Raw genomic sequence first — 11,512 nt, 5'->3', positions numbered from 1 at the left:
AAGATATTAGAACCAAATCATAATACCCAAAACAAAGTAAAAAAGAGAAGGTGAACAACTTTGGTTCTAATGTCAAATCTGTCATGGATGGATTACACTGAAAGAATGAAGTAGTTTACCAAAACTACCTGTTTAGCCTCATCGTCTCGTTTAATTTTTTGATATTATCTTTCTTTGGGTTCCAATAGGGATCAAAATGAAGACCAATGGAGGATATCAATGGCCATCCTCTTGATTCTCTTATTCGGATCCTAACCCGATGGGCCTGAACCGTTCCCGTTTGAATCCTGTGAAGCCTCTTATAACCTACGGTCGTCCCCGTCGCCACTCGATTCCCATCGGCATAGATCTCATGGTTCTTGATCCTCTGGCCCAGCACAATTGCTTCTTGAATTCTCACCACATTGAATCTAAACCCTTTCCCTTTATCTTTCCCCACAATTTCAATCCAATGCTCATCATGGGCCTCCTCATTGGGGGCCCAATAAGACCACAAGTGATCTTCATCAAGAACATTTTCGGGTCCAAACCCACCATTCTTTCCTCCTCTCTGGCTGCTGGCTTTACTGATACTTCCCTCTGCTAAATTGGTGGAGAATATGGTGTCGATAGCTCGCCGGAATTCTCCTAATCGCTGGGTGTCGGCATCGGAGATAAGCCCAGTTGAATTGGGTGGTACATTGAGCAAGAGCAAACAGTTTCTTCCAACAGAGTTGTAGTAGATTTCGAGCAGCTGGCTTAATGGTTTTGGAGATTGCGATTTGTGCCAGAACCAACCAGTTCTGATCGAAACATCGCATTCAGGGGGAACCCAATCAGTACCAATTGGATCACCCGCGTTCAGATAACTGCAATTATCACCACCATTACCATTATCATTAGCTTACTTTTTTTGGTTTTCGATTGGATTTCTAGACAAAGGCTACTCACGTGACGATGCTTCCATCTCCAATCCTCAGTGAAGTACGATTAATGGTGGACCAGCATGTATCTCCGGCGTATCCCTTCTCATCTCCGATCCATCTCACATCAGGCCCTGCATCTGAGAAGATATTAATGGAGCTCTGCAATTCCTTCACCATGGAAAACCAATCTCCAAAGTAGTAACTCATGTTGGGGGCATTCGGACCTTTGGCTCCATCGAACCAAATCTCCTGAACACTTCCATATCTGCCAAGGAAGAATCAAATAAAGAAATTAAGATTCAATTTATGGAATCAAAGTAGCTTTCTTGATTGAAAATTCACCTTCGGAGCAACTCCTGCAACTGGGCTAAGTAGTACTCGTTGTACTGCAATTCGAGCCCGTATCTCTTATCGTGGCGGTCCCAAGGCGAGAGATAAAGCCCCACATCTAGACCTTTAGAATTTGCAGCATCAACCAGCTCTCCGACCACATCGCCATGGCCGTTCTTCCATGGACTGTTCTTGACGGAATGGTCTGTGTATTGAGAAGGCCACAAGCAGAACCCATCGTGATGTTTGGTGGTGAGGATCACCAAAGATATTCCGGCACTGGAAGCGACGTCGACCCATTGATGGGCGTCGAACCCTGTTGGGTTGAACAGAGATGGACTCTCGTGACCGGTTCCCCATTCTGAATCAGTGAAAGTGTTCATTCCAAAGTGAAGGAACATTATTACTTCTCTCTGCTGCCATTTCAATTGAGCTGAAGAGGGAATTGGGAGAATAGGCAATGGTGGTGTAGTTACCAATTCCATTTTAGACATTACTAATTCAAAAAACTGAACTGATACAATCAAGAACAGAGCAAAACAGAGCTTGGCCATGACCCAAACTACTCTGCTTCTTCTTTCTAATAATTGATCATATTGTATTGGAAAGCTTTTTAATGGGTTTGGAAGTAAGAAAATGGTTGAGAGGAGAGAGAAGAAGAGAAGATAATGGGGCAAGAAAGGGCGGATTCTTTCGATGAAGAAGTGATGCCAAGCCAAACAGATAAAGGAAATTTTGCTAGTTGGAATTAACTATTATTTGTCTACTAGTAAGTACTAACCTCTAGGGTGTCCACATGGTGACAGATTTAAACCCTCCATGGGTTGGAAGACCAATCCCATGAAAGGATCAGATTTGTCCCCATGTGGATAGTTGATCGGGATTCTTTGTAAATATCTTGTAACCCCATGTGGGTAGCTGATCCGAATTCGGTTGCAAATATCTTGTAACCTAATTTATTAGGTTCTCATTATTTTGTATTTTTGGTGATTGCTTTTGACGTTAAAAAAATAAATTCAATTTTAGGTTCTTAAAGTTTTTATTTTTTGTTCAAAAATGAGGGGTGGATATGTTTAGAATCCAAAGTAATCTTAATTATGTGATTACACTTTCATAAAAAAAAAAAAAAAGGATATATAAGTTTAACTCTGCATCGATTATGTGAGTGAGGTGTGTATTATGTATACCCACCAATCGCCACCATTCTACCGTCCTAAAAATTGGTTAACTTATTGGAATTGATATATGATTTGTGTGATTACAATTATCCAAAAAAAAACAAAAAAAACAATCTTAATTGTTTTATTCCTCAACCCCATGCTGATTTAAATGACATTCAATGTGACAAATAGAAGGTGTGCGATTCCATTTAAGACAATGAAATTACTTTTTAACATCGACTTTATTCAATCAAAAGCTTAGGAAAAGGGCATTGTAAAATAGATTATAGGTTACTTCGACTTTATTCAATCAAAAGCGGAAAAGGAGCATTATAAAATAGATTATAGGTTACAATAATTTTGTGACGTACCTGTCACTTTCCCTTCAATATATAAATAGTATCCTTTGTAATTATTCCGTTAACCATTATCACGGGTTGTCTTTCTTTCTATATCCGTCCATATCAAATGGCCCCACACTCGTATCCTTTTCCAGAGAAGAAACCTACCTTCACACGTGACACTACTGCACACGCAAATCCAAAAAGCAGTCGAACATAAATCTTCGGTTCGGTTTTTTTGTTTTTATTGGGATGAAAGTGTAATCACACAAACCAGAAAAAACTTTGGAAGTTGAGTGCTTGATTTGAATCCATTATGTTTATTTTTTTGGGTAAATTACACTGTCATCTTCTAATTTTCAAATAAAATTGAAAAAACTCAAATCATCCTCTCTACAGTAATGTTGTTAGTCTACTGGTAGTTATCGATATGAAAAGACTATTTTACTCTTATACTAAAATATTAAAAATAAATTTACAATACAACCTTTCTTTCATTTTCAATATTGATCATGGATAATTTAAAAATTTAAATGTATTTAACTGACTGACATCATCACTTAATAACATAAAATTAACAGTAACGACTAATTTATCATATTGGGATCTATCCAAGGGGTGATTTGAATTTTTCAAAAATCCAGGGGTGATTTGCGCCCAGCACAGTCCAGTGCAAATAGATCACTACACCTCTTGGAGAGGTGGAAACTGAAAAGGTCTAGAGGTGTGAAGGTTTTTTCATATCAGACTGTGTTTGTGCGCAGGTACACGCCCACACACATAGCAATTTTTTTTTTTTTTTTTTTTTTTTTTGAAAAATTTATATATACCACCCCTAAGTTATTAGGTATTTACAAAAACATTCATGAGTTTTGGATATTTATGTGTCACCCCTACTTTCCCCTAATAGAGTATCAAAGCAATCACTAACCTAGAACAACTCTTCGCTCTTGAAGTTGACCTACATCCTTCAGTATTTGTAATTTCTTTTTGTATTTCAAGGGCCCGAATTGTGTAACTCTACCGATTTGACCATATTCCACTCCCTCGCTTCTTATTACATCCAGGTTGCTAATAAAAATTCTAATTTTGTTAAAAACTAAACTCGTAACAGACAAATCAAAACCAGTAATACAGCCTTGATATCAAAAAGAGATACAGTTGCAAAGAAAACCCACCTCGCTGCCACAGGCAAATCTAATGGTGAAGAGAGAAGAGAGAATCTCTTCACCTTAACAATCATCCAGGATTTGATGAATCAAACGGTCGGTTCGATCCAGTTTCAGTCAGGTTGATTCGGTTTCGGTCCGAAAAAACCAGTGATCTAAATCTCAGTTGCAGAGGTCATGATCGGATAACGATGGATGCAATCAAACCATGGTCCCCCCATGTTAGACTCATCACCCAAATGCCTAATGCACTCCCACACCACACTAGAAGCTTTTGGTCCACTTCCCATCCCAAGCTGCCACACCTTATGACTCTTCTTCAATTTCCCCTTTCCCTCCATGTACGCCAACTCGTACCACATCGACGCCGATGACTGGTTCCCAAACCGGTGGAATGTCATCATCGCCGCCTCCATTTCTCTTTCTCTCAGCTTCAACCCTTTTCCTATTTCCCTTATCACTGCCATTCCTGATGTCGGCACACAATAATGCTCTATTGCAGACTTGAAATCCGGCACATACACCTCCTTTGATGGATCCATGAATCTCTTCCGCAAAATCGAAAGACCGTGTCGAAGCTTCTCTGATAGGGGCAGTATAGATGAACCCAGAACCCAAGCATGCGACCGGAGTGCCTCGCCGGCGACCTCCAGTAAGTCTCGCTTCAGAGAAACCCCTGTTATGCCTTTGGAATCCTCCTCACGTATCGCAGACATGTAAGCTTTATCATCGAAGGCTCTCTGGGTTCTCACTGATCGTAATAGCTTGTATTTGGATCTACACTTTGCCTCTTTCTTGTTTGTAAGCAAAATTGCAGCACTACCTGCAGGAGTTATAGTTAATATTTGGCTAATTAATGGAGAGAGATGGAGAAGATGAAAACACTCAAAGAGGGCTTTTAGCCTACCCATGCGGAACAGGCAGTTGAGGAGCAATTTGGAACGGTCATTGCCTGGGTACCATCCAGTGGAGACAATCTCCGTGCTGAGAACGATGGCGAAGGAATTCTTGTGAATCTTTAAGAGATTGCTAGCTAAATCAACACCAATAGCACTGGCGCTGCAACCCATTCCAGAGAGATTGAAGCTCTTAATATCAGCCTTCATGGCGTATCTGTTGATTACAATGGAAGACAGGGAAGGGGAGGGGCAGAAACCGCTGCAGTTCACGACGAGGATGTCGATGTCTTGAGGTGATATGTGGGTTTTAGAGAGAAGATCGTCCATGACAGGGAACAGAACCATCTGGGCTTCGTTAATGGATTCATGGTGATGGGTTCTTGGTGGAATGTGGTGAAGTGAAGGTGGGAGATAGGTTTCTTCTCCTTGTCCAGAAGAAGCAATGATTTTACCCATAAAAGTGACGCTCTCTTTGTCGAAGCATTCAAACATGGAAGCATGCTCGATGAAGGTGGAAAAAGGAACCCTGCAGAAGCTTGGTGGTCTGAAGCATGAGAAGTCGACCAAATAGGTTCCAGAAGGTTTTGCAATGAAGCGTTCGAAGGCGAAGAATGCAAATAAACAAGATAACGGAAGGAGATGGGATATGCGGTTCCAGTTGTGTAGAAAAAAACAAGCTTCCATGAAGATCGCAATTAAGAAAGTAGAAATTCTAATGAAACCGAAAAGAAGAGATTGAAGATGCTCTCTCCGAAGATTATGGGGAAGATAGTCCAGGGAGTAATACGTCTGAAGAATCTGGTTGATCTTGGAACAAGTTTCCATTAGAAAAGCGTAGAGGTAGATGGATGTGATTGTGGATTGTGGATTGTGGAGTGTAAAGGGTTTCGTTTTTTTTCCGTAAAAATGAATATATTTTGGAGGGAGGAGGAGGTGGGAGGTTAGAGGCAAACACGCAAAGCTGTAAGCCTGCAACAGTGGTATTGGTAATCTCTAGAACCTGCTCTCTCTCTCTCTCTCTCTCTCTCTCTGATGTGAAAAGAGAAGATAAAAGAAAATGGGAAAGTGGAAGCTTTGGAATTTGGAAAGTTATAAATGGGACTGCAAGTCTGCAGCTGCGTAGCTGATTTATGTCCGGGCTATTCAACTACACACATCACACAGAGGGATCTTTACAGAAAGAAAAAAAAAACACACCACACAGAGAGAAAGACACTGATCACTACTCCTCACTGCTCACTGCTCAGCAGACTACATTGAAGCAAAGCTTTAATTGTTCCAAGAGTCCAAGGAGGAAGAGCCAACCAACCCGACCCAGTCTCCATTATGCAGTGCCGCAGTGGTGTGTAATGAATTAAAAGGGTGGACTCGCAGTAATAAACTTGAAAATATAGAGCGATTAATGGATGAATAAGTGGAAATAGTGTCCCAATTCCCAATGAGCAATGAACATTGAGCAGAGCAGGTGAATCTTGACTTCGTATCCTTATTTCTTGGTATGGTTTCAGAAATTGTATAGGAATGGGTGGAATCGGGTATTCAAATCCCTCTTTGGAATCGATTTTTCAAACTTCTCTTAGGCCAAAAGGTCGCAGCTAGGGCTGCAACCGGGTCGGGTTGGGCCGGGCTTCATAGAACCCTAACCCAACCCTAAGTCCTTTTAGTTGGGCCCAGGTCCGATCCAACCCTGACCGGCCCTCAGGGTCGGGCTGGACTGACCCTGATTGGCCCTGATCATGGGGAGGGGGGAAAGAAATGCATGGGCTGGAATGGGTTGGGAAGAACATTATTAATTTTACATAAAATAATAATATAATAAATTATATTATAATACTTATTGTCTTCATATATAATATATTATATAAAAAAATATGGGTAAAATTTAAAGTTTATAATATATAAATTATATCAATCTATATTTTATAGTATAACTTAAATCAGGGTCGAGGCTGGGCCAGGCCAAGCTTAGGTCGAGGCCTCAACCCTAACCCGACCCGACCCGACCCTAACTCAGGGTCAGAAATTTTAAGTCCTGACCCGCCCTCAGGGCCAAATATCTCAACCCAGACCTTGTTCGGGCTCAGGGTGGGTTCGGGCCGACAGGGCCAAACTTGCACCCCTAGTCGCAACACTCAGCATTATAAAAAAATGATGGCAGTGCACCATCAATCTCAGTCATTGATTTTCTGACATAAAATCTAAATCGTTTAATTATTTAAAGCACAAACAAAATGGTGATTTATTCTTCACCCACATAAATTGGGTTATTTCCAAATGCCCCTATGTTATAATGGAGTCCCGTTTTTGAACATTGATGAACCATTCTGCCCTTGATAGACTAAAGTGACAAAAATACCCTTACCTGAAAAACAGAAGAAAAAAAACCCTCCAACTCCTTCCCTGAATTGTTTAGGGTTTGAAAAAAGGGAAAAAAAAAATTGCAAGTTTTTCGTTTTAGCTTTCGGTGGTTTCCGTCGATTCCATTCTCACTGACTCTGGGCTCTCCTTAGGCTCCCTTTATTACCGTCGTCTTCACCTTTGCCCTCGTCATCAGCTTCGTCGTCCTTCTCACCATCTTTTTCTTCTTCTTCTTCTACGTCTTCGCCTCTTCCCCCTGCGTTGCCTTCTCCGATTCTGCCTTCGAAGTCACCAATCCACTGGGGGAAGGACGAGGTTCAGCTCTCCGTCTCTCCTCTCCATCCGCTATTTCGAGAACTTAATAATTACTGTTCTCTTCTAATCGATTCTTTCCCCTCCCCATCCTGGGCGTTAGCCCTAGTTATCCTTCTCTTTGACGTTGCTTCTGTTGATATCTGCCTGCTCTTATTTCCTTGTTTTTTTTTTTTTTTTTGCTAGGATTTCAATTTTACTTCTAGATAAGGGTTTCTTCTGATCGGATCTGTAAAATCTTAATATGATATTTGATGGTATCATATTTTGCAGCTTGCCTTGTGTTTCGTTTGTTACTTTCAAGGATTGGTGGATGCTGTTATATAAATGAATCAGTCAAGTTTCTTTTCTTTTGAGTCTCTCATTGATCTTATATTTCTCTTATCTTTATTTTTGTCCGAGTTTTCTAAAAATTCATGCTTTGACAAATTGGGGTTTGGATATGAAACTAGAGATTTTTGGATCTGCAGAGACTGGCCTTCCCTGGGTCACGTTTCTTAATCAGCGATGTTCTGAGACCATCCATGCTAGCCCGCTTGAGTGCCCAGCTGTGAAAGATGCGGATGGGGCTAGGGTTTTACGATCTGGGAGACGGTTGTGGTCTGAATCTACTAACGGGAAGCCAGGGAAAGGTTCAGAAGCTGCGGTGTGGTTTTGGCTGCTTGATCATTCTGGCGATGTGGATGATGTTCTCTATTGCAAGAAATCCCTGCAAATCTAACCAATCTTAAGGAATGAAGAGAATTTATTAAAAGAAAAAAAAAGAAATGGGTTATGGTTTTAAGAGATAATTGCAAATGGGTTCAATTGAAGGGGTTTGCAGGGATACTTGCAAATGGGTTGAAGGTTACTGCAACTCATCTACCACAATCGATTTGGGGAAGATGAATTGCAGATTTTTTTATTTCTTTTTCAAGTAAGGATATTTTTGTTATTTTACCCTATCAAAGGGCAGAATGGTCCATAAATATTTAAAAACTGAGATCCGTTAGATGGGAGGGATTATAGTGATACTTAATTTGAAAAACAGGGGTGCACATGGAATTAGTGAAAGTTAAGGAGGGCTATGTGGGCAAAGAGAAGATCATCATTTTATTAGTGCTTTAAAAAATTGAACGGCCCAGATTTTATGTCAGAAAACCAATGATTGAGATTGATGGAGCAATGCCATCATTGTTTTATAATGGCAGTGCTCAAGGGCTGCTACCGCTCGCCCCTTCTCTTATATGGAATTTGGATGCCAAGAAGTTGGATCTCGTGAAGGAACATGCAAAACTCATGGACCGGAGAGTGAACACAAATCTCGCAATCATGGAATGGCGTTAGGCAAACCATCTGTATGTTACATGTTACTGACAGTGCCTTCTTAAACCAAAAAGTCAGCCATGCTGTTATTCTTCTTTGAAATAAAATAATAAATATAGAAGACAATATCTTCAATAACCGGCCTTATAAGTAATGGTGAAGGACCTCCTCCATCTTTAAGGTAAGAGATGAGGTATCACTTTCAAATGACCATGAGAAAGCAAATCCAATAAACCTTGTCGCACCATCAAAGCTTCACCCTCCAAAAAATTATTCTACTATATTGGTTCTGATGCAAACCCCATTCGTTGCTCTCTCTCTCTCTCTCTCTCTCTCTCTCTCCCTCTTCCCCACCCCCCCCCCACCCCGGTTCTGTCCACCCTGATTCCAAGCAAAGAGAGAAAGAGGAAGGATACCTGTGATCGTAGAATATGAAATGCTGAAAGTTTGAAACTATTGATCTTTATCATGATAGGAGGAAGATTTTTTTAATTTAAAAAAAAGAAAAGGTTTTTTCAATGGAGTTGGTCCTTTACTCAAGTAGTGTGTGTTAGTTGCATCCGACTTCTCACCAAGGAGTCCAACGCCGAGGGAGTGCCAGTGAGGCATCCAACGGCTAGGTTGATTGGGTGCACATCGGAATGTGTGTCTGCATGAGCACAGTCAGCCCATCCGTTGGATGCTCACTAGGCACTCCCTAGGCGATGGGGTCACTAGAGAGAAGCGATGTGTGTTAGTTACTAATAGCTATCGAAAGGGTGACAACCTAATCGGTGTGGCAAAACTTAGTGTTGTTTTCTTTTCATTTCGTATGAGATTTGGAAGAACCCGATTTACACCATAGGGGGTGTCTACAGTCTTAAGGAGAATGATTTTTGTAATGACTCAGCATCACCAATTCCTCAAGTTTCTTCATTATTTTCAGATTCGTGACGCTTTATATAGTATTTGAGATTACCATCATCAACCTCAGTTTGTCTACAATTAAGGTAAACAAACTACCCCCTTTATTTACATATTTTCATGTGTGCTTTTGATGATATTTTCCAGCATTTTTTTCTCCTATTCCAGTTCCTCAGTTGGAACACTCTCGGACTCTCTCCTCCTTCGGGCTGATTGCTTTAGGGGTTGCCTACCTCCATGATTGGAACTGATAATCTAGTTGATTTGCAAGTTGGGTTTTGTTTGGGAGCCCTATTGTCGTCCATCAAAATCTAGCCCATCCAATATTGCCCACTGTTGCTTCTTAGTTCCGAGGAGTTTTTGAGAGTGGCCCAGAAGAGCAGTCCAAATTTAGCCACCCAATACTAGCCAAGGTATATTGGGCTTTAGCTTGGGCTCAAGTCCTGAGTCCTGTTTGCAATTTTTGTACATGCACATTATGGCCCGTGACATGTAAAAATCCCAAACCCTGAATGGCCCATTATTGCTTTTAGCTGAAGTGTTTGTGAGAATGGCAGACCTGATTGGCCCAAAGGATCAGTCCAAATCCAACTGCCAAGTATATTGGTCTTTAGCTTTGGCTCAGTCCTGACTCTGACCACATTTTCTGTCTATGAGTTTAATGTTGAAAGTACCCTTCGCCCCTTCTCATGCTAATCCAATCCAAAGGTACAATTGATACATGGAAAATAAGTTGGCTAACCCACCCTTAAATAAATGGAGGCCCAAACGAGATACTAAGAAGTGAAACGAAAGTGGAAAATGTGGAAAAGGAGAACAGCATATTAAATGCTTATTTACCTTCTTCAAGAAGAGCACGAACTCAGTGGCCAAAGCATTGAATGCTGATATCAATGTTGGTGGAGAGCCTTTACCCCAAAAAAAAAACAGTTGGTGGAGAGAGAGTTGTAACTACAGCTCAGAGCAGTAAAGAAGTGAATCATAGAAAGACAGATTAGTCATTAGAGAGGGCAGCAAGTTCTTTCTTAGGCTATGTTTGGAAGTCAAGAAAAGAAAAAAAAATTTGAAATTACAGAGAGAAAACCTTCAGGATTCCAATAAAAATGAATATTATTAAGACGTTTGTCAAATTTGATGACTTATCTCAATCGTATGATTCATCATATATAAGATTTATTACTCATATTGAATTGAGTTTTGAAGTTTAAGGTTAATTAGACTCTGTAAAATTTTCTACTTAAAGTAATACAAAAAAAATAAAGGAAAATAACGAAGAAATACAAATCTTAAAGCAGTTATGGACTCCTGAAAATACAATGAAATTAATGAAGAATGAGATAAGTCATATTATTAAATTTTGAACCTAAAATTCACTCTAGCATATGAAGTACATGGTGTCCTCTTCCCCTTTAATGGTTCAGCTTTGTCCAGTTGCCATATCACCCTGCCCCTCCTCACATGCCATGCCACCCGCCTCCACAGGATAGAGATTTATGATTCTATAATAAGGGATCTACTGAATTTGGTCCACATTGCCAAAAATCACTTGGTACCCCCACGGCCCACCCCCTTAAAAATTGTATTATGTTTTCCTTTTGAGTATTATGTCTATATAATCAACATTTTTATCAGTAAAAATAGGGTGTTCATCTGTGTAGCATATGTTAACGGCTTTCTGTGTCCATCTCTTCTCTCAAAATGGGGAGCGTATATATCATTTTATACAAGAAAAAGGAGAGAGACACGTAAGAAGGCACTAACCCCGTATGCTACACAACCTGCCATCGTTCTTTTTACCTTAAAAAAGAATCATGTTTCTCTCTTTATATT

The 11,512-nt window shown here is 40.3% G+C and overlaps 2 protein-coding genes across 2 annotated transcripts; both read right to left on the bottom strand.

Annotated features, from left to right (window-relative positions):
* Positions 1-89: 89 nt before the first annotated feature.
* LOC122664977 (alpha-L-fucosidase 1-like) lies at positions 90-1,828 on the bottom strand. Its single transcript, XM_043861024.1, has 4 exons — positions 1,248-1,828; positions 931-1,170; positions 164-848; positions 90-130 (listed from the first exon to the last, which is right to left on the bottom strand). The coding sequence occupies exons 1-4, from the start codon at positions 1,787-1,789 to the stop codon at positions 125-127; spliced, it is 1,473 nt and encodes a 490-aa protein (XP_043716959.1). The 5' UTR covers positions 1,790-1,828; the 3' UTR covers positions 90-124.
* A 2,228-nt stretch (positions 1,829-4,056) lies between these two features.
* LOC122663938 (3-ketoacyl-CoA synthase 5-like) lies at positions 4,057-5,664 on the bottom strand. The gene is made up of 2 exons (XM_043859610.1): positions 4,813-5,664; positions 4,057-4,728 (listed from the first exon to the last, which is right to left on the bottom strand). Exons 1-2 carry the CDS (start codon positions 5,627-5,629, stop codon positions 4,061-4,063), a joined length of 1,485 nt encoding a protein of 494 aa, XP_043715545.1. The 5' UTR covers positions 5,630-5,664; the 3' UTR covers positions 4,057-4,060.
* Between the last annotated feature and the right edge of the window lie 5,848 nt (positions 5,665-11,512).

This window comes from Telopea speciosissima, chromosome 6 (genome assembly GCF_018873765.1).
Source record: "Telopea speciosissima isolate NSW1024214 ecotype Mountain lineage chromosome 6, Tspe_v1, whole genome shotgun sequence".
NCBI lineage: Eukaryota > Viridiplantae > Streptophyta > Magnoliopsida > Proteales > Proteaceae > Telopea > Telopea speciosissima.
Note: the sequence above shows the minus strand (reverse complement) of the source record. Positions and strands in the feature narration are given on the sequence as shown.